The sequence below is a fragment of the Panulirus ornatus genome, chromosome 22 (genome assembly GCF_036320965.1).
Source record: "Panulirus ornatus isolate Po-2019 chromosome 22, ASM3632096v1, whole genome shotgun sequence".
NCBI lineage: Eukaryota > Metazoa > Arthropoda > Malacostraca > Decapoda > Palinuridae > Panulirus > Panulirus ornatus.
The window spans coordinates 10,566,087-10,591,018 of NC_092245.1; the positions used below are offsets into that span (position 1 = coordinate 10,566,087).

The window sequence follows — 24,932 nt, forward strand, 5'->3', positions numbered from 1 at the left end:
AGCAAAAGTGAAGATTTGTAGAGATTTTCAAAAAAGAGAAGACAATGTTGGAGAGAAAAGAGTGGCGATGAATAAGTAGGCTTGGAAATGAGGCTTGTGTGAAGAAATACCAGGGGACTGTAGAATGGCAAAAGGTGAAAGCATATGAAGTGAGGGGAGTAGGTGAGGAATGGGATGTATTTAGGGAAGCAATGATGGCATGTGTAAGAGATGCATGTGGCAGAGAAAGGTGGGATGTGGACAGATTAGAAAGGGTAGTGAGTGGTGGGATGAAGTGAAGTTGCCAGTGAAAGAAAAACGAGAGGCATTTGGACAGTACTGACAAGAAAATGTATAAGTGTGTAAGGCAAGTGTTTGAGTAGGAAGAGAGAAGAGTGGTTGGTTCCCAGTAAAGGTCAGTCTGCAGCAGGGGTGTTTGATGTCATCGTGGTTGTTTAATTTGTTTATGGATGGAGTGGTTAGGGAGGTAAATGCAAGTTTTGGAGAAAGGGGTGAGTATGCAGTCTGTTGGGGATGAGAGAGCCTGGGAAGTGAGCCAATTGTTGTTTGCCAATGATACAGCACTGGTGGCTGATTTAGTGAAAAACTGAATTTGGTGACTGAATTTGGAAGTGTGTATGAATGGAGAAAGTTGAGAGTAAATTCGAATAACAGCAAGGTTAATAGGTTCAGCAGGGTTGAGGGACAAGTTAGTTGGGATGTAAGTTTGAATGGTGAAAAATTGGAGGAATTGAAGTGTTTTGGATATCTGAGAGTGGACTTAGCAGCAAAAGGAACCATGGAAGAAGTGAGTCATCAGGTGGGGGAGGGGGTGAAGGCTCTGGGAGTGATGAGAAATGTGCGGAAAAAGAGAATGTTATTTCAGAGTGCAAATAGTAGTTCCAACAATTTCATATGGTTGCAAGGCATGGGCTACAGATATGGCTGTGCAGAGGGTGAATGTGTTGTAAATGATATGATTGAGGTCAACATGTGGTGTGAGGTAGTCTGATCAAGTATTGAAAGGGTAAGAGAGATGTGTAGTATTAAAAAGTGTGGTTGAGAGAGCAGAAAAGGGTGTGTTGAAATGGTTTGGACATATGGAGAGAATAAGTGAGGAAAGGTTGACAAAGAGTACATGTGTAGCTGAGTTGGAGGGAACATGAAGCAGGATACAAAATTCGATATGGAAGGATGGAGTGAAAAAGAATTTGAGTAATCAGGGCCTGAACATGCATAAGTGAAAGGTGTGCATGGATGAGTGTATTGGAACGATGTAGTATACTGGGATTCACATGCCGTTAACAGACTGAACTAGGGCATGCGAAATGTCCGGGGTAAACACTGGAAAGGTATGTGGGGCCTAGATGTGGAAAGGGAGCTGTGGTTTTGGTGCATTACACAGGACAGCTACAAAATGGATACGAGTGTATGTGGCCTTAATTCATATGTTTCCTGTCGCTACTTTTCTGATGCAGGGGGTGGCGATGCTGTTTCCTGTGGAATGGGGTGGTGTCGGAAATGGATAAAGGTGAGCAAGTATGAAAATGTATATATGCATATATATGTATATGAACATGTGCATATATGTGTACATATGTAAATTGGGTAAATTGGTCTTTGTCTGTTTCCTGGTACTACCTCGCTAAAGTGGGAAATGGCTTTTAATTATGATAGATAAATAAATGAATAAATAAATACTTGATTGCTGTTTCCTGCTTTAGCAAGGTAGCACCAGGAAACAGAAAAAGACGCATCCATTCATGTACACACAACAGACATGATGCCAGACCTGAACACCATCAACCTGAACAACAACACCCAGTAATGCTTGTTTACCAATGGCATCTTAGCTATGTCTCTTCCTTTTATATCTACAGCTGTTCTATTTCTTTTATCTCCCCTGACAATGTGATCATTACATGAAAGTGCATTTGGGAACTTATTTTGTTTCATTTTCCATGTGGTTATCAGCATATACTAGATCATGCACACCACTGTGACCTCTTGCAAAATACACACATATACACATGCATGCACATACATATACATAAAACATTTATTCATTATACTTTGTCGCTGTCTCCCGCGTTAGTGGGGTAACACAAGGAAACAGGCGAAAGAATGGCCCAACCCTCCCACATACACATTTATATACATACAGGTCCACACACGCACATATACATGCCTATACATTTCAACGTATACACATATATACATATACAGATATATACATATATACACATGTACATAATTCATACTTGCTTCCTTTATTCATTCCCATCGCCACCCTGCCACACATGAAATGACAACCCCCTTCCCCCATACGTGCACAAGGTAGCACTAGGAAAACACAACAAAGGCCACATTCATTCACATTTAGTCTCTAGCTGTCATGTATAACGCACTGAAACCACAGCTCCCTTTCCATATCCAGGCCCCACAGAACTTTCCATGGTTTACCCCAGACGCTTCACATGCCCTGGTTCAATCCATTGACAGCATGTCGACCCCGGTATACCACATTGTTCCAATTCACTCTATTCCTTGCATGCCTTTCACCCTCCTGCATGTTCAGGCCCCAATCGCTCAAAATCTTTTTCACTCCATCCTTCCACCTCCAACTTGGTCTCCCACTTTTCCTCGTCCCCTCCATCTCTGACACACATATACTCTTTGTCAATCTTTCCTCACTCATTCTCTCCAAGTAACCAAACCATTTAAAAACACCCTCTTCTGCTCTCTCAACTACACTCTTTTATTACCACACATCTCTCTTACCCTTTCATTACTAACTCAATCAAACCACCTTACACCACATGTTCTCCTCAAACATTTCATTTCCAACACATCCATCCTCCTTCATACAATCCTATCTATAGCCCACGCCTTGCAACCATATAACATTGCTAGAACCACTATTCCATATTTATATATATATTTTTTTATTATACTTTGTCGCTGTCCCCTGCGTTAGCGAGGTAGCGCAAGGAAACAGACGAAAGAATGGCCTAACCAACCGATACATATGTATATACATACACGTCCACACGCGCACATATACATACCTATACATCTCAACGTATATATATATATATACACACACACAGAGTACATAATTCATACTGTCTGCCCTTATTCATTCCCGTCACCACCCCGCCACACATGAAATGAAAATCCCCTCCCTCCCACATGTGCGCAAGGTAGTGCTAGGAAAACACAACAAAGTCCACATTCATTCACACTCAGTCTCTAGCTGCCATGTATAATGCACCGAAACCACAGCTCCCTTTCCACATCCAGGCCCCACAGAACTTTCCATGGTTTACCCCAGACGCTTCACATGCCCTGGTTCAATCCACTGACAGCACGTCGACCCTGGTATACCATATCGTTCTAATTCACTCTATTCCTTGCATGCCTTTCACCCTCCTGCATGTTCAGGCCCCGATCACTCAGAATCTTTTTCACTCCATCTTTCCCCCTCCAATTTAGTCTCCCACTTCTCCTCGTTCCCTCCAACTCTGACAGATATATCCTCTTGCTCAATCTTTCCTCACTCATTCTGTCCACACGACCAAACCATTTCAAAACACCCTCTTCTGCTCTCTCAACCACACTCTTTTCATTACCACACATCTCTCTTACCCTTTCATTACTTACTCGATCAAACCACCTCACACCACATATTGTTCTCAAACATCTCATTTCCAGCACATCCACCCTCCTCTGCACAACTCTATCTACAGCCCACACCTCGCAACCATATAACATTGTTGGAAACATTATTCCTTCAAACATACCCATTTTGCTTTCCAAGATAACGTTCTCGACTTCAACACATTTTTCAACGCTCCCAGAACTTTCGCCCCCTCCCCCACCCTATAATTCACTTCCGCTTCCATGGTTCAATCCGCTGCCAAATCCACTCCCAGATATCTAAAACACTTCACTTCCTCCAGCTTTTCTCCATTCAAACTTACCTCCCAATTGACTTGACCCTCAACCCTACTGTACCTAATAACCTTGCTCTTATTCACATTTACTCTTAACTTTCTTTCACACACTTTACCAAACTCAGTCACCAGCTTCTGCAGTTTCTTACATGAATCAGCCACCAGCGCTGTATCATCAGCGAACAACAACTGACTCACTTCCCAAGCTCTCTCATCCCCAACAGACTTCATACTTGCCCCTCTTTCCAAAACTCTTGCATTTACCTCCCTAACAACCCCATCCACAAACATATAAATATATATATATATATAAATATATATATATATATATATATATATATATATATATATATATATATATATATATATATATATATATTATCCCTGGGATAGGGGATTAAGAATACTTCCCACGTATTCCCTGCGTGTCGTAGAAGGCGACTAAAAGGGGAGGGAGCGGGGGGCTGGAAATCCTCCCCTCTCGTTTTTTTTTTTTTTTTTTCCCAAAAAAGAAGGAACAGAGGGGGCCAGGTGAGGATATTCCAAAAAAGGCCCAGTCCTCTGTTCTTAATGCTACCTCGCCAACGCGGGAAATGGCAAATAGTTTAAAAGAAAAGAAAGAAAAAATATATATATATATATATATATATATATATATATATATATATATATATATATATATATATATGTATAACTTCTCTAGGATTAAGAGTGCATGTACTGTACTTAACTGATCTGTTATAGCATTTACCTATAGTCGTCTGGTAACTACTGTTGAAGCGGTCATAGATAAAGCGTTCAACTAGGCTAGTTTTGCCACATGATGCCTGTCCTAGCATAACCACCTTCATGTCAACCTTTCCAGACATCATACCACACTGAAATAGGAAAAGAAAATATAAATACATACACAGAAAATGTTCAGGAGATTATGTCCCATGAGAGTAAAAGTACCTCCCTTTACAATAGAAATATGTAATTACACACACACACACACACATCTAAGATTTCACTGAGAGAATGAGCTCTGTCTTAGACATGAGGGAAAGTGGGTAAATTGTTTATATCTGGACTGCGAGAATGCCTTTGACAATGCTTCATGGGAGGCTGATTAAGAAGTCTAAATACTGGGCAGAAAAAAGGGAAAGACTCCTCCAGTAGATATAAAATTATCCAAGTGGCAGGGTAAAAAAAGACACATGTCAGAGGAGCCTTGTCTAAATAGGTGGTGGTCACCAGTGATACTATTACTTTTCTTGATCTATGTGAATGACTCGGCTGAAGGTATGGACTCCTACTTGAATATGTTTGCATACAATGCAAAAGTCACGAAGGAAGAGAAAAGTGAGGAGGATTGCACCAGCTAACAAGGAAACCTAAACATACTCCACAATTGGTCTGACACATGGTTGGTGAAATTCAACCCATGCAAATTTACAATTATAAAGATGGGGCAGAGCGAAAAATGGCCTCAATATGATTATCATCAGGATGAAAAATTTTTCAAGGATTCTGTGGGTGAGGACTTGAGAGTCAAAATCATCCCTAGCATGACACCAGAGTCTCACATCAGCACAGTTATGGAGACAAAATGTCTTCAAGCAAATTTCAGAAAAGATTTCAAGTGTATGGATGAGGAAATACTTAGCAAGCTGTTCATAGCCACCCACATATGGCCACACGTAGAATATCCTTCTCTATTCACACCTTATCAAACTCACACACCAAGATTTGCAGTTTCTCATTTGAACTGGTCACCAGTGCCACATCATCAGCAAACAATAACTGCCTCACTTCCCAGGCCACACCCCCTAGCAGACTGCATACTTGCTCTTTTCTCCAAGACCGTTGCATTCACCTCACTTACCACCCCATCCATAAACAGATCAAAGTCATGGTGACATTACACACCCTGCCACAGACCCATTCTCTCTTCCTACTCACACACATATGCCTTACCCTCTTGATAAAAACTCTTTGATTATTCTAACAGCTTTCTTCCCACACTATATATTTAAAGCACTTTCCACAGAGTGTCTTTATCATCTCTATCATATAGTTTCCCTAAATCCATAAATGCTACACGCAAATCTTTGTTTCTTTATGTACTTCTCACACATTCTTTAAAGCAAACACCTGATCCACACATACTCTAAAACTCCTGAAACTACACTGTTCTTCCTAAATCTGATGCCCTGTGCATGCCATTACCCTCTCTATCACTACTCTTTCATGTAGCTTGACAGGTGCACTCAACAAACCCATGTCTCTCTAATTCGAACATTTGCCTTTGTCCCTGCTGCCTTTATACACAGGCATTCCACAAATTGTCAGGCACCTCACCATGGTCTATACACACTGTGAAAATCCTAACAAACCAATCAACAACACAATCACCTCCTTAAGAAATACAAATGCAATACCATCAACTCCAGCCACCTTAACACACTTCATCTTACACAAGGCCTTTACCATCTCTTTTCATTACATCACTCATAAATCTCTCACTTCATATACGTTGCTAAACCAAACATCCTAAATCTGCCACCCCATCATCAAACTCAGTCAACAATCCATTAAAATATTCACTCCAACTCCTCTTCACCTCATCTGTGCCTGTTACAGCTTTCCTATTTGCCCCTTTTACTGATGTTCCATTTCTCCTGTTGTTATTCCCACACTATTAACCTCCTTCCTAAACATTTTCTTATTCTCCCTGAAATCTGTTTATATTCACTCAACTCTCATCTCCCCTCTTTTTCAGCTACTGCACTTTCCCCTTGACCTCCTACCACTTTCTCTTGTACATCTCCATATTACTTGCACTCCTTCTCTGTAATGCCTATACATCTAATGTCTCGTTTCATCAGCAACTTACCTGCATCATCCCTTTTTCATTCATCCACCTCCCACTTTCTACATACCACATACTTCTCTCACACAAAGCAGTACTTCGCTAAACACCTCTCATTCCTCATCCACTCCCCTAGCTTCATCGATTCTCACCTTCTGTCATTCTAAACTCAATCTCTCCTGGAACATCATACAAGCTTCTTTTCCAATCTCACTTACTTCCACCACCCTCTTTTCATCCATGAAATTTCCTCTTTTTCAAAAGCCCTTAAAAAGCTCGACAGCATGAACAAAAGCTCAATTTCTAGCAAATTTCTAGTAATATGAAATCACCATCCATATTTACAACACTTAAACTGAGCTGTATTCGTTGCAATGCATGGTACCATCCAAAGGGTTCTGTCTCCTAAATAATGAGTATTCAGCCAAAAGTATACCCTACAGATTCTTTTGCAGTACTCACCCAACAAAAGCTTTTTAATTCAATTATCACTGACACATATGAAAAAGTGTTCATGAAAAAAGCTTATCCACACCCTTAAATCCTCATTCTTATACAGAAAGATAATTGCATAAAAACAGAATGAAGATCCCAAAGCCAGAAAACTTTTATTTGCTAAACTAACAAGTCAAGTGAGACTTTACCATGGTCAAAAGATTTAGGCAAAGTTTTCACCAACACATCAATTAATCCCACATTATCTTTGATTTCCATAGCCTTCCACACTTTCAAGTTGCTGGATTATCTGAAAATTGTCTCTCCATCTTCCACATTTTCTTTTGTAAGCTATAACCTAGACAAATCTCAGCTAATATAACCTAACCAACCTAATCTTTTCAGATAATCAGATAACTGCTTAATATCAATGGATAAGAATTTTTTTCCCAATGTTGCTCATTCAATCTTTATCAATTATACATGAAATGCAACTATTCCATAAGAAATTCTGGTAATTATTTAGTTTAGCACCTTGCTCCTAGTAATTTTCAATGGTGATTGACTTTATTCTGCAATATACTACCACTGCCTAATATAATTTCACTTGATACATCAACCCTTCACAGGTATTTCACTAATCATAACCAACTATATGAAACAACTAAAGCAAAAGAATGCATTTTGCGAACGTAATAGCCATGCAGAGCTGATGTATCAAAAGAATTTACATATTCCCCCAGTTAATGAGGTGGCAAAAATGAATTGAAATATTATTTTACTAATCAACTTTCATTTTCCCTCGGCTTTATGGTTCATTCCAGTATCACCTTATTGACTGTGTAATAGAAGATAACGCTTCAAATCACGCTCTAACAGTCTGTTCTACACTATAACTGCAAAACAATATCGATGATACACAACGGAAGTGGTAGTCTTACCAAGATATTAACGTTAAAAAGTAAATTCCTCTCAAGTTAGCCTTGATCAGCTCAGCTTAACTTGGCCTGGTTTTTCTTGATCTATTCTAATGTTCATGTACATCTTACAGGAACTATCAATGGTGCAAAACCTGCAATACAATTCAGTTTCAATACTTTTATTCCTCGATAGAGGAACGGGGTCCTAGTACTGTACAAGGTAAAAATACTTGCAATGGCTATAATTCACCTCTGCAATATAAGAAACACGAATCTGATATCCTACCACATACTCCGCTTACTGTCACACAAACCTTTTCGTGAACTGACGTTAGTTACAAAAGTTTTAGTTATATGTGCTTCGTGTTTTCATTATATGCAGTTTAAGGCAGGAGGCTACTTTCATCACGTGTTATTTCACCTCGATCAGTTTCTGTCGTTACTACACCTTTCTTTTCTTTTTCTGCTGCCTTCACAGTTATTCTAATATTCTTATTTTGTAATTCGTTTGACGAGTGGCACTCCCGTCAATTACAAAGTCTTGTTTTATCAAATTTTGTGTTGATGTCTCACCCTCACCTACTGATGTTGTTGTTGTACGGATCTTGTTTTGATTCAGTCTTCGGGCTACAAACTTAAAAGTATTTCGTCAAAATATAAATTTACATCCTTTTATCTTCTAACTAGTTATCGTAATTTGTAATGTCATATTTGTACCTTACTGGAAGGAGTTCTACACTCATGAGGCCCATTCTCTACCATACAACTTAAATTTATGTATTGTATATATTAACCATGTCATTCATTCCATTACCTTCATCCGTCACCCTTACAATATAAAAATTTTTCTTAACATGCTAGGTAATGATATGTTTGTCTTCACTGGTGGAAAGCTAAGGCAATCAAGCCCTTCATTACTTCAATAACAAGTTATGGTTTATAACGCTACCTTACACAAACACACACCACGTAACGAAACGTATCAACTAGCAATTACTTCACGAGTTTGAAATCAGTCAATAACTCAAATGCACATTCTTGCGACAAACATTTATTACATACGAGGAACTGCACTTATGATATAATTCTGAAGTTGTAAGATTAAAAAAAGAAGGCTAACTCCGAAGATGTAAGAAATTCAGAAAGCTATCTAATGAGCCAAAGTCTTATATCGATATAGTTTTACAATTTAGCAAAGTAGCAAATATCTAAGAATTATGTAAAGACATAATCAATACAAAGGTTAATGATACGTCTAATTAACTGAAATACAAGACTGAGAGCTGATATCCTTAATCAGGAAAACAAGAGATAAATCCAGGGGTTTGATGCTTGTGGTCCTTAACAGAAACCATACAGGCTCTGATGGGAGTCTTGCTGTTAATGCATATAAAAGAATGCTTTGCAGTGGCAACCAAATACGAAGACGGGCCAGACAGAACCGACGGAGACATTAATATCTATGGAATGTTTGTGTAGGATGTTTGTTTGTAGGAATAACTCCTGCACAAAGTGATTAAAAGAACTGCTTAGGATTATTATAACGTTGAGTAGCTAGAAAGACTGGAATAATAATCACATTCCAGGCTTACCAGTTACATCTGTCTATCACCATGAAATTACCTGCTATACCTTTGGGCGCATCAAGAAAACCCAGTTTCTCACAATAAAACATGGTTACATAAGCTTTTTGACATAGAACTGACACAGGAAATAGGAAACAACGTATCTTTACAGAAAAACTAAGTTGTTAAGAAGTACTGCTAATACTGGCGCTATCAGCTCACCTGGTTTATGAAGTAAGACGACAGTAAGGCAGAATACAGGCAAACAATAATTTTGCAAATCGTATAGTGTGAGATAAGCAAAATGAACTTACATAGACATGCAGACCACACAATTCCAAGGTCCAAACGAGGCTGTGTGGACCCAACACCACTGAAAATTATAGTCCCTATAAAAGCAGAAGAGAAAAAGACATCAAAACAGAGGCTTTCTAACCACCCACCACTTCCGCCGGCAACATGAAAGGCGGGAAACATGTAGGAAAAATACTTTCCAGTACTAATAAACCAAGATTTTTTTTATGAAAAAGTGCAACATGAACGTATGTCATGTATTCCTTCACCTTTTGTTACAGAGACTTACCATGTCTATGCTACTGCTAATGAGGAAGGATTATACAACAATTCCTGCAGGGTACACGGGTTAACCAATGTTCATATGTTACAGCAGCATGGCTAAGGCGAGATCAGTGGTTGAGAAGGTGGCATAATATACCACTGCGTTATAATGAGAGAGAGAGAGAGAGAGAGAGAGAGAGAGAGAGAGAGAGAGAGAGAGAGAGAGAGAGAGAGAGAGAGAGAGAGAGAGAGAGCAGAGAACGTGGTACAACACTTGGCAGGAGGAACCAGCGAGTGTCAAATGAGATTAGGATGATTTAGTTAGGTTCCCTGTCTCTCAAGTATATACAGATGGAGTTGTATGGGAGGGTTGAACATACTACAGGGTGTCTTAAAATGTATTCACACTGAATTTTTAGTATTATATTGTCAATTAAACTACACCTAAGATTTATAATTCAAAGTAAGCATGAGAGATGTGTTATTATTTTGAGCTATTGCATGTATTGAAACTGACAGCCATTCTGGCCCAGACGCTGATGTCAATGTAGTTCCATGTAGCTGTAAACAGCATTAAGCAGTTCATTTAGGCTCTGGGCGCATTCTTTCTCAATGGTTGCTTTTATCTTATCGACTGTTGTTGGTTTTGTGGGATAAACATTATCTTTTATGTGTCCCTATCAGAAAAAAATCCATTGCTGTGAGGCCTAGAGAACAAGGGGATATTCAATACTACCTCTTCGCCCAATCCATCTGTTTGGCAGATTTTCACCAAGATAAGCCTTTACATCATAATTGTAGTGGGGGGGGGGGGGTGCTCCATCTTGCTGAAAGTTACACATACGTCCCCTTTAATTTGAATTATAAATCTTGGATGTAATTTAACTGACATTGTACTGATAAAAATTCAGTGTGTATACATTTTTTTTTTTTGAGACACCCTGTATATGCCGTTCAACAACTGATGCTGACAAACTGAAGATACTCGTGATAGGATGTGACGGTGCTGGCATCATGTAGGTAGGTTGGGTACATTAGAGGGACACAGTAACACTAATAGGATCTTTGATACATAGGTGCGTCGAGCTACTGATATGGAATACTAATGGAATACTAAAGTCGCACAGATCAGTTCTTTAGAACTGAGATGTGAAACTATATATGTGGAGAGGACTAGGATGTCATGGTGATGACATGGCTGGCCTGCCTTGTGCAGACATACCCATCGGAAGGATGACAAAAAATATATCAGAACGAAATAAAAGGAAGACAGGAAGGGGGAGATGAAAATTGAGATGGGAAAGTATCTATTGTGAAGGGTAGATCTCACGTGGAAGGAGCATCTAAAACAGTTCAGGTCCAGGAATAATTGTATGGTACTGGTAGTATCATACTGGCATAGGGTCAGAAGCTTTGGGCGAGGCACTCACTATATTTAACAGCTGAGTGGTTCACATGGTAAAGGTGCCATCATTTGCTCCCGATCAAACCACAGCTGTCATTAAATGTTTCATGTGAGAGGCAGACACAGTCTGAAGGGTAATTTACTGGGGTTGGAGGTGGGCCTCTTGGCTTAACAAGTCAGTCAGATTACCTTCGGATATTATCTGTAGATTAGTGTTCCAGAGATATGGCCACCTCATGCCATATAAGTTTCCATAAGTATATAGTTATAGGAGTTACTTCTTGCACCCGAGTTACACTTGTTGAGTGTTTCACACGTTAAAGTCCCTCCCTGATGTCCCTCCCTGATGCACCTGAGTTACATCTGATGAGTATTTCACAAGTGACAGTCACTTGCTGCAGCACCTGAGTTACACCAGCTGAGTGTTTCACAAGTTATAGTCACTCTTTCCTGCACCTGAACTGCACCTGCTGAACATTATGAAAGTGCTTCCTTCACGTGATGAGGCAGATCACCTGTGTACGGTGCAGGGGACGGCCACGATTGGCAAGCCTTGTGGCAACCCTATTCTTTTTTTCTACGTAAGCTAAGGCGACAATGGCAACTGAATGCCCTAATCACGGCCATCTCATTAACGCTATATTCTCGCACTAGTTAAGTAAACATTCTATTAACCATCCCCTAAAGGAGGATAAACAGCTGGATTGACTGTGGACCGACAGCAATAACCTGGATTCGAATTCGACCCCGGGCGGCCAGTGAAGGCGTCACGGTCAACAACGCCAGCCGTCACACCAAGAAAACTCTACTGTCATTTACATTACGATATCTCCACCGTCTTTTACGGCCATCATCGTCGCTCTCTCTTATGTAAATAAAAATATGAAAAGCAAGGAGAGGAAAGTTCAGGAGGTGCCACCTACCTCGGTCAGCCGCCCGCTAACTCTCATAGCTGGCCTATGTTTTAGTCCCTCCCTTCGTGCCTAACTAAAGACGATGTGTTAACCAACTCCAGACAAGTCTAACGAAAAAGCGATGTCTTCGGTATCAACAAATGTTAATTAACCTTTCTTCTGTAGTTAAGCTGCGACAGGTCAGGTGATCTGCAGTTATTTTGGGTTTGGACAGGTTGAGCAAGAATTTATGTCTCTCTGATAACTTGATATAAGAGGAAAGCTTGGGTCAACTGTTAATGATTTCCTTGCGAAGGATGAGTGTAAATAGAGTGTGCATAAGATACCGTGCAGGAGGCAGCGGGTCGAGGACGAGAGCCACACATCTCTGTGCCTGCACATGTGACGCGACACGCTCACCTCAACATGATGGATAGTCAACCTGGCCGGGAAGGCACATAACGTAATAGTCGTTCCTTCCTTCTCTTGCGTACCTAAACTTCCCTGACTCAGTTGTTGCTAGCTAAATATCGTGACTGACTTGCATTACTTGAGGCTATACCTCACTGCCCTGAATATATGGCTTCATTATGCTACTTACCATATTTTTCAGTTTATCCGCATCCAACAGGTAAGGCTTCTTATCCAATAACTCCGACCTTAAAGCAGTCATTCCTGACGTCCCGCATCTCTTACATCTTGGACTGTCACAAGTCCTCGTGCCATATTCCTTCTAGTCCTTCACAGTTATGTCAATTCCCAAATTCTTCGGCACTTTTATACACTCAGTTGGCTTTTTTTTTTTTTTTTCAGTTTCCATCACTTCCCCCATCCTGAGCATTCAAATACCACACTCAGTAGCATCTGAGCATATGGTTTTTTTCTTTGTATCTGTTTAGTTTCAGATAATTGCAGTGTTGCTGAAGGCAACCCAATGTGGTGTTTTAGCAAGAATCAAGCCTATTACTTCCCTTCCTTCCCCGTGTATTCTCCATTAGCTATAACCCGGCTCTCTCATCGTCTCACCACTTCTCCCTCAGTATCTCCAGTACTTTCACTATCTCTTCTGGCTTTTCTTTCTTTCTTCATCTTCACTGCCGTTCTCGGATCGTATCATATCTTGTTGACATCTTCCTAACTGAAAGCCACTGGCACTTTCTCTGACGTGTGTTCCAAGGTGCTTTGTAAGGGTTGGTTCTACCACTAGTCACCACCATTATGCCTAATAATTGCCACACAACTATAGGAATCATAACCACTACCTCATCAACATACATGTGGCCACTATTCAATCAACAAGCGATTTTTTTAAGTTAAATATCAAACTCCAGAACAACGTTTTGAAATAAAGTGGAAAAACATGTCAACAGAAAACGTCGACATTACTATTGCCTTACAGTGTAAGAAACAACAACCATATTTCTGAAAGTCAAACTGACCTTTATGGTACAAAGATGTGCAAGACATGAGGGCAGTGCTTCACTGTCTCAGTGACAATTCTCAATTCTTAGCATACATACAGTGACATACGGGACGGTGGTGACCAAACTCTCCAGGATGGAAGTTTCCTGAAGGTGTAGCGCGAGCCAAGCACAGCTAACAATGCTTTGCGTCGTTTTGAGAAACAAACAATGACTTTTCATGCAGATGCAACTACCTGTAAATTTAAAGGTCAGTTCACTATGGCCATGTGTAAGCCACAAACCCCGGCACAATGGCCTTATATATATATATATATATATATATATATATATATATATATATATATATATATATATATATATATATATATATATATATATATATATATATCCAGGACTCGTGCTTCAAATGTTTAAAGCGTTCAAAACTTTTTAAGACAGTGCGAGTTCATCTCTCCTCACACCAGAGGTGTGAACATTCATGACACAAGAGGCCATGAACCTGGCACTCAGCCACGGTCAAATTGATGGCGCTCGAATGGTGAGCCTTCTCTGGTCCGACACATCTGGCTACACCGGCCAGGGGGAATGGAGTATTAAGTACATACAAAATGACAAGTAACGGGAGACCTGATGCTCTCCCGTTTCCGTTCAGTGAAGAGGTGTTCACTAGCTAGAGGTTAACAGATTGACAAAAACAAGAAAACAAACAACGACGGTATCTGCTATCATACTACTAACTGTGGAAGAAACAACCGGAAAAAAACAAGCTGAGATGTATGAAGGAAAAAGTATGATGCAAGGAAAAGTTGCCCCAGTGTATACAAAACTCTTTTACTGGGGCTGGACTCTGTCCCCCAGTGAATATCAACAAAAAGCGTTTTACTAAGGTTAGACTCAAAAACAGAAACAGTAGAAACAGCATCAACTCTTCTCGAAGCAAGACTACCTACTAAGGTATCTGTCTAGCCACCTTGATAAGTAGGTATTGAGATTTTAAATTTACTACATCTACAGCTCCACTACAGCTGAAAACTTCAGGCCACATTGTTACATCTACACTTTATACCAACGTTATTACTGGGTCATGAACCTCATGGACATGTTCCCACTTTATGGCTTAGCTGATCTACTGCTCTGAAAACTTTTACATTTCTTCAGGCTTTTTTTTTTCTTTGTGAAAGAATAATTCAAGACTCTGTGTCTTTCTTCATAAGGTTAATTTCTAGATGACTGGATTAGTTTTGTTGCTCCTCTATGACTTGGTTTACCATCAAACATAAAAATGAGGAGAGAAGGTAAGAGGCAGCAGGTACCTGGCACCACCTGCAGCAGTACTGTCTCAGCAGCTGTAATGTTCACCTGAAGATTGTCAACCCTACCTCACTATGTGTTACATCCCACACTCGACCTGTTACATGTCTACCTTAGGATCTGTCATAGCCCTGCCCCAAGACCTGTTACAGCCAACTCAGGAACCGGTAAAGGTTAGCCTCAGGATGTAATAGTCAACTATACAGAAATTACCTTGAGACAAGTTAGGATGTAATCATGTGAAAACTCTACAAGAATTACCTTAAGACATGTTGGGATGTAATCATGTGATCTCTACAGGAATCCCCTTAAGGCAAGTTCAGTGGTGTATGGATATGCCTTTACGTGACACAGTAGGAATGTTAGGCTAGGTTTATTTCACAATAAGTGCGAAACTTGATCACGAAAGCTTGCCATACTCTGGGAGGCTATGGCGGGAGAGGCAGCAGGCGGGGGCAGTGATAAGATATCGTAATGGAAGGTTTTCCGTTACATCAGCAGACGCAGAGGTAAATGTAAGTGTACTAGCTGCACCTGTCTGGTAGATGTACTAGCTGCACTTGTCTGGTAGGTGTACTAGCTGCACCTGTCTGGTAGGTGTACTAGCTGCACCTGTCTGGTACGTGTACTGGCTGCACCTGTCCGGTAATGATATCATGAATAAAAGAAACTTTGATCGTTAGGGGTGACAATACCACCGACAGACCAGCTAGCCTGGGCTAGGTAGTTCGCCTCCTAGGTAAACAAGGTTGCCAGACAAGCAGGACAAAGTAGGTCAGGGACAAGACAGGCATGAAGGTATGAAGAGAAACACGCTAATTAACCTGCCGAAATTGCCTCCCCAATCCACTATCAGACAAGAGTCCTGCCCCATAAAGAACAGAATAAATGTAGGAAAACTTTTGTAGCCAAATCATATAACTTTCAAGAAATCACATTCAACCTTGTTTGGTTGTAAAGTTTGGGCGATGCGTGTTCTCTAATACTGGGCCGCGTGAAATTTCAATACTGAACGATGGTGGAAGTGAGTGAACATTTACTAGTCCACGTTCAACCTCAATAAAGACCATGTACGATGGGGATTATGTGGACGTACCATAATTGGTCTCAACACTAACTCCGGTCAACAGTGGAAGAAGAAAAATGATCTGGATCACCTCCTCCGTGTCCAGACTGACGTGGTCAGTACTTATGTCATAATAACAAATGATTGGATCATTACGATCTTGCTGCTTGACACCAAACATTATGATAGTTTGTCTATTGTGGCAACTTTACTACTCCTCTAATGCCGAGGCCAACAATATAATAATAATAATAATAATAATAATAATAATAATAATAATAATAATAACAATAATAATAATACAGTAAGCTGGTGTTTTCTTGCCGTTATTACTACAGTGGACAGATGAATATATATTAGTTTAATAATAGCGTCCAGAACAAAGGATTGCCAAAAATTTAGTCAGATATTTCACCATTATATGCAAATCAGCCTCCAACACTTGACAATTAAGGGCCAGTGAGCCACAAGACCATATAAAGGTTCCCAGGTCAGGAGGAAAGACATGGAAAGCTATCAAAGGCTCAGGAAAACTGAGTGAGAAACATAGCGGCAGAACATCCAGACGTTAACATCTACTCTGTATCTAAGTGTGACCATCTCTCCTGCCTCACGTTCACAACCATCCACAATGAGTGACGTAAGGAAGTGTTCACCTTGGGGGATGACGATACCCGGGGACACAACCAGTCCTACTGTGCCACAGGAGAGGCATCCTTGACCTACCAGGCTGTCCATTTCTCTAACCAGTGCCACATCATCCGCCACTCATGGGGCTCCGCCCATCATCTCGCCTGGACCGCAAGTTAGCTAGAAATATTGCAGACGTCCACCGTGTAATTAGCAGGCCTAAGGCGCCTCGTACCGTGCCCATCTAGGCCAAGGGGAGTCCGAACTACAAGAGTCAACACCACGCTGGCTTAAGGAGAAACACACCCACTGAACTGGTACATGGGTCATGAGGTAGGTAACTGGCTACATCATCACAGGAACCATGTACTTACATGGACAGGGAAAGAAACGACTAAAACTTTGTGTCAGATATGAGTTCAAGCATTACTCCTGTTCTGAGGTTACTGTGAAAGGCATCTTGTTCTGAACGCTGTACAGTGACGCAACAAAGGGGTTCCAGTGTTTACTTACAGTGCAACTATCATCTGTATCTCTGGCACTCAGAGGTTTAAAGATAAAATGGAATCGCTCAAGTTTCCAGCTGCAACACATCGCAGTACCTAGTCACTAATATTTTAGTTCTCTACAAGTCACCTTGGATCATATGACAGGTACATCCTGGTCCGGGCCAGGTCACCCTGGGTCACGTAACACAGGCGCATCATTGTTCTGCCCAGGTCACTGTGGTCGAGTGTTCCCCAACAAGTTCTTACTTGTGTCTTCACGAACGTATTATGTCTCTTATTATTTCCTCTCCTCATTAAGTGGGTTACTTTTCCTCCAGCTCACATGTACACCTCTCCCTCCCTCCTTGATCACACTATTGCTATACATACAACTCTGTGGAATATATTACGAGCAGTGAGAGAAGGTGGGAGGAGCAGCGTCTGCAAGGGAGACAGGTAACCACAGGCGGGTCACACCTGCCATCTCCTACCTACTCTTGATGGCGGCAAACAGTTCCAGTGGTAACAGAAGTAAGGAATTTGCATATAGTAATTTGAATGCTAATTGCTCAACATTTACAAGACTGGAAATGAATGTTCATCAACAAATTTAAGGTGTTATTACAGAGTCGGCTTTTGTACAACGACAGACTGCAGTATAAGTACTCGGTATGTGTGTACACTTGTAAACTGTTTGGGTTTAAGGGGAGACTAATTGTGGTGAGAGGCTAGAGACACGACAACTGTCAAAACTTAACCAAAAAATTATTTGTTCAACATTTTTTGTTTATCGCTGAGACAACACAAGCAACTTGACACATCCATCACGATCACGCAAGCCACGTACCCAATTCATTGACTAGGAGGATGAACAGCTGGGTTGACTGCTGACCGACTGTCGAGATAAGGTGAGCAAGGTTATCCGTTACAGCACGGGGATCCATACAAAACATCATTTCCGTAACTTGTAGTTACACTTGAAAAACCTGGCTGAAAAAAAACATAACTAAGCAGCAATGCGACGTTTGTTTTCCTTCAAACATACATAGAAAAAATACTTTTGGGATGACAGCTGCCGTAGCCGTAGCTAACAAGACCCATATACATCTAATGCACTTCTTTCCGCATGGGACTATGATGGCTTTGCGAGGTACTGAAGTTAAAGCTACACAGAAGTGATACTACTGTTGACTTTTCTCGCTGGGCAAACTGCTGTGTTCACTTGCTGGCTGAGACACTGGGTAACTCAGGCACCAGTAATCATGCCAATACTACGTACGTTTGTGTAATATGGATGTTGCAAACATATCTAAAGAGGATAAGATGTAGAGCTCGTTTAGTGTCTTGTTGCTTTCAAATGTTTAATTCTTGACCCAACTAAAACAAAATTTTACCAATAAGAGAGTTAAAAATATTAATGTTGAAGGTGGAGAAATCTTTGGCTGTTTGAGAGAACAGAGGTCAGATGAATTTTTGTTTCTTAAAATTACCAGGCGTGGAGGTCATGACATTTGCATGTTTACTCTAGGTAATCATTCTTGGTTTGTTACCAGTGGTGTTCCTGGAGACACTACAGCCCTGTCGCTCGTCCCTTCCTGACTCCCTGCGTCGTACGGTCTTGCTTAAGTTCGACATTAGGGCGGACGGCCTGGTCCACTCTCACCACCTTATAACTTGTTATGGTAATTACGTTTGTGTTTACCGTCACAGTGCACAGGAGTGGGGGGTTCAGGCAGAACTGCCAATGGGAAATGTGTTCATCACTAGTGAGTGATGGTAATGACTCATCCTCCATGTTTACCCATGCTGGCCCCTTGCTGGAAACAAGGCGCGGTCGCTGACCCTGCTGACATGACTGGCCTAGCGCCAAGGGGCTCTCCCACTGTCCAACCAGAGGTCAGGAATGGGGCTGCTGACTGACTGACCAGTCAAACTCTGCTGCATGTACTCAAGTTCCGGTTACCTGGGTAGTGAGCGCACCTCAGCAGACTCCAGTACCGTTGGTGTTGGTGTAACTGAGTTAACACGGACTCCACTCACCCAGGTGTCGGCTGTACCTAAGCCGCCACAGAGTCTCGTAACACGGGTGTTGGGTGTACCTAAAATAATCATAAACTCATTTACGTGGTCCTGGTGAGTGGGACAATGCTCAATAAACCTCCTTCAAGTCGCAGTGGGCTGAACCAAGCTAAATCATCGAAGTTAATTTGAGGTTCAGATATGAATCAAGATTTATAATGATGATGATGGGGTAAAAATTCTCCACTTAACCTTACCTAACAGGACAGATTACTGACTCATCTAACAAATGTCCAAGACGAATATACGAGCCGAGCCTGTGGGAGTCAAACGAAAATAAAAGCCATTCATCATATGTACAGAAATTAGGTATAATAGCCAGTGTGTGTGTGTGTGTGTGTGTGTGTGTGTGTGTGTGTGTGTGTGTGTGTGTGTGTGTGTGTGTGTGTGTGCGTAGTCAGATATTCCGTTGTGAATGAGGCACAGCCAACACTATGACCTGGTCAGTAAGGCCAGCGACACCAACCTGGCCAAGAGGGTTATATTACAGAATGACTCCAACATGATTACAGTACCCTGTTGTATTACCTGTAGCCCCAACACAGCATCTGCCTTAGCCATCCATTCAACCCTTCTCCAGCGGCCTCCCCAACAACCCAGCAGACCTCCGCTCCCCCAGCAGTTCCCTTACCCGCCCACTGGCCCCTCCTCCATTACCATCCCCAGCCGTCCACTGACCCCCCCCCCCCAGTAGTCCACTAGAACCCGCTGCCTCAGCCTCCCACTGGACCCCTTCCCCAGCGGCTGTAGATCTGGGGTGGTATAAGCCATTGGCTCCTCCCTTATGGTGCTGGTTCAGAAAGAATACAGTTTAGGTTGATGCTACTGATGGTAATAACACAATGAGACAGAGAGGAAAGAAATCTATTGCTGGTATCCCGACGGTTAAGTATTAAGTCTCCATACTCATACGAGAATATAGAGAAACACAAAAATACTGTATTCGATTTGAAAGCCATCGTAACAAATAACAGCTGTGACGCCAGTGTGACGTTGTGCCTAACTATTACTGTGGTATGCGTCACACAATGAGAACAAGATGTGAGTGACGGACTCCACTTAATATCACGTCCATATGTCTGTGTGTTCGTTACGTTCTATACATACTGTTATAACCACGACAACATATGATTTACATACAAATATATTATTCACAAATATGTTGGAATAACCATAAACCTAATTACAGAAAGTCTACATAAGTAAACATTAAACCATTTGAGCACATTAACCATCAGATCAACTTTAACGATAATGATTGCCAAACTCGAGGTTTCCTAACACGTGTGTAGTAATCCAGCAGCAGCAACAGTAGTGTGAGGGCAGTAGTGTGTCTCAGAGCGACATACTACTCCCGTACTTATGATGACCCTGACGACTGTGACGGTGGCCAAGGAGGGACATGGTCTCCCTCAGGTAAGAGGGTAGGTGGTGCCAGAGCAGCAGTTAGGGCAAGGTCAGCCCCGGTCTCCTGCCTTCCCTTATTCTCAGGTCACCAAACACGTGCGAGCAGCAATACCCATTCATCAGCTCATCACTACACTACACTGACACACATGACAAGGAACACCATCAAACACACAACACAACGCTATGTTCGTCTCTGCTCTTCAGTGGAAAATGTTCCACACGCCTGGGAAAACACCTCTCGTTGCTCAATAACGCTGTCTTTTATTCTCTCACACTCCCACAACAACAACAACAACACCTAATGTCAGAGGCAAAACTGACGGTAAACCTTCACAGGAAAACTTGACATCACTAAGCCCAAGAAATATGCTAAAATAACTTAGATGAACAATACTATGTACAGTAGAAGAAAGATGGAGTCCAAAGGTTACGCGCACACCAACTTGTCTCCCGGCCTGCAACATGTTCAGACGACGTAAACAGTTCATGTTACGTTACTGTGTGATGGATGGTGTAGCTCCCGTGATGCCCTGTGTACCAAACTACTACCACGAAACTTTACCTTTACGCAAAGTAACGCGTAAAGCATGAGGAGAGATGCGACACACCTGGGGCTCGTTGGTGAGAGTGCGTAGATGGGAGTGTGCGAGGCTGTGAAGGTCCATGGGTGGTGTAGGGGTGTCTGGGTACACTGTGTGAGTGGTGTAGGGATGTATGACCACACAGTGTGTGCTGGGTACACTGTGTGAGTGGTGTAGGGATGTATGACCACATAGAGTGTGCTGGGTACACTGTGTGAGTGGTGTAGGGATGTATGACCACATAGTGTGTGCTGGGTACACTGTGTGAGTGGTGTAGGGACGTATGACCACATAGTGTGTGCTGGTCTTGTGGTATACGGTCGTGTGCCGGGCAGATTTTCCTTGCTGGTTTGCAGGCACTCTACGGTTCAGGTGTGGCTGTGGGCAGGCGGTGTGGCTGTGGGCAGGCGGTGTGGCAAGCGGCTCGTTTGGAGCGGAGGGCGTGGAGGTAGTGAGCTACGGAGGGTAGTTAGTGCACTGTCATGAAAGTGGACAGGTCTTACGTTATACAGATCATGTGAAACACAGGTCAGCTACGATACTGTACTACGCTGACCTCAGTTCCCAGATTGGGATGTGAGTAGATGTGAAGGGCACAAGTGTACAGAGCTGAAAGAGATCAGGTCTGGTTGTACATGGTTATTGTGGTGTACAGGTCTAGTGGTAGTGGCCAGGTCTGTATACATGGCTGCTGTTCACGGCTGAGTTAAATATGGAACACCTCTTTTTGTCGGTTGTGTCGTGCGGGATGGAGGGAGGCCGGCCCTGAGATATCATTCGCTGGAAACTAGATATATATCGCATCTCAAAGCAATATTTTTTTTCCAGAAGCCTGTAGCAAGGGTTCTGCAACCCAGCCACACGGGTAACCACTCCTCCGGCAACACAATAACACCCCACATCTTCCCCTACCACACCCGCTGGTGTTCGTCCCTTCCTCAGGGTCTACTAGTTTTTCGGGTCATTTTCTGCCGTCCTGATGGCCGGGTCTCGGCATCAGGCGAGTAATATACACTGCAGAAGGTCAAGCGAGACGCACTATAGCAGTTACGTCCTACTGGAGTGACCTCATCTACAAGGTCACCACAAGCCAAAAACATTCTTACCAAAATGTTGCTGCATCTCCAGATGTATCTCACTAAAACTATTACTATACCACTACAGTCGAACATTAATAACAAATCGCACTGAAAATTTGAAAAATAAAATCAGTCACGCTATAACAGCATTTTCTTTTTTTTTTGTACTGCCGTGTAAAAATGCTAATGATGAATGACGTCACATACATTCAGCCAAGATATTCAATTTCATATATATATATATATATATATATATATATATATATATATATATATATATATATATATATATATATATATATATTTTTTTTTTTTTTTTTTTCTTTTTTTGCTTTGTCGCTGTCTCCCGCGTTTGCGAGGTAGCGCAAGGAAACAGATGAAAGAAATGGCCCAACCCACCCCCATACACATGTATATACATACGTCCACACACGCAAATATACATACCTACACAGCTTTCCATGGTTTACCCCAGACGCTTCACATGCCCTGATTCAATCCACTGACAGCACGTCAACCCCGGTATACCACATCGATCCAATTCACTCTATTCCTTGCCCTCCTTTCACCCTCCTGCATGTTCAGGCCCCGATCACACAAAATCTTTTTCACTCCATCTTTCCACCTCCAATTTGGTCTCCCACTTCTCCTCGTTCACTCCACCTCCGACACATATATCCTCTTGGTCAATCTTTCCTCACTCATTCTCTCCATGTGCCCAAACCATTTCAAAACACCCTCTTCTGCTCTCTCAACCACGCTCTTTTTATCTCCACACATCTCTCTTACCCTTACGTTACTTACTCGATCAAACCACCTCACACCACACATTGTCCTCAAACATCTCATTTCCAGCACATCCATCCTCCTGCGCACAACTCTATCCATAGCCCACGCCTCGCAACCATACAACATTGTTGGAACCACTATTCCTTTAAACATACCCATTTTTGCTTTCCGAGATAATGTTCTCGACTTCCACACATTCTTCAAGGCTCCCAGAATTTTCGCCCCCTCCCCCACCCTATGATCCACTTCCGCTTCCATGGTTCCATCCGCTGCCAGATCCACTCCCAGATATCTAAAACACTTTACTTCCTCCAGTTTTTCTCCATTCAAACTTACCTCCCAATTGACTTGACCCTCAACCCTACTGTACCTAATATATATATATATATATATATATATATATATATATTTTTTTTTTTTTGCTTTGTCGCTGTCTCCCGCGTTTGCGAAGCAGCGCAAGGAAACAGACGAAAGAAATGGCCCAACCCACCCCCATACACATGTATATACATACGTCCACACACGCAAATATACATACCTACACAGCTTTCCATGGTTTACCCCAGTCGCTTCACATGCCTTGATTCAATCAACTGACAGCACGTCAACCCCGGTATACCACATCGCTCCAATTCACTCTATTCCTTGCCCTCCTTTCACCCTCCTGCATGTTCAGGCCCCGATCACAAAATCTTTTTCACTCCATCTTTCCACCTCCAATTTGGTCTCCCTCTTCTCCTCGTTCCCTCCACCTCCGACACATATATTCTCTTGGTCAATCTTTCCTCACTCATTCTCTCCATGTGCCCGAACCATTTCAAAACACCCTCTTCTGCTCTCTCAACCACGCTCTTTTTATTTCCACACATCTCTCTTACCCTTACGTTACTTACTCGATCAAACCACCTCACACCACACACTGTCCTCAAACATCTCATTTCCAGCACATCCATCCTCCTGCGCACAACTCTATCCATAGCCCACGCCTCGCAACCATACAACATTGTTGGAACCACTATTCCTTCAAACATACCCATTTTTGCTTTCCGAGATAATGTTCTCGACTTCCACACATTCTTCAAGGCTCCCAGAATTTTCGCCCCCTCCCCCACCCTATGATCCACTTCCGCTTCCATGGTTCCATCCGCTGCCAGATCCACTCCCAGATATCTAAAACACTTCACTTCCTCCAGTTTTTCTCCATTCAAACTCACCTCCCAATTGACTTGACCCTCAACCCTACTGTACCTAATAAACTTGCTCTTATTCACATTTACTCTTAACTTTCTTCTTTCACACACTTTACCAAACTCAGTCACCAGCTTCTGTAGTTTCTCACATGAATCAGCCACCAGCGCTGTATCATCAGCGAACAACAACTGACTCACTTCCCAAGCTCTCTCATCCCCAACAGACTTCATACTTGCCCCTCTTTCCAAAACTCTTGCATTCACCTCCCTAACAACCCCATCCATAAACAAATTAAACAACCATGGAGACATCACACACC

The 24,932-nt window shown here is 42.0% G+C and overlaps 1 protein-coding gene across 4 annotated transcripts in view; it reads right to left on the reverse strand.

Annotated features, from left to right (window-relative positions):
- Positions 1-24,932, reverse strand: part of LOC139756545 (ras-related protein Rab-24-like) — a 369,051-nt gene that overhangs the window by 33,265 nt on the left and 310,854 nt on the right. For 2 of the 4 annotated variants that reach the window (XM_071676111.1, XM_071676109.1), the window contains one exon: positions 4,687-4,813. In XM_071676111.1, coding sequence (XP_071532212.1) covers positions 4,687-4,807 — 121 coding nt within the window. In that variant the 5' untranslated portion in view covers positions 4,808-4,813. Of the gene's footprint in view, positions 1-4,686; positions 4,814-8,165; positions 8,297-8,458; positions 8,783-24,932 lie in introns of those variants that run through there. The other 2 variants (XM_071676110.1, XM_071676112.1) reach the window with 2 other exon arrangements.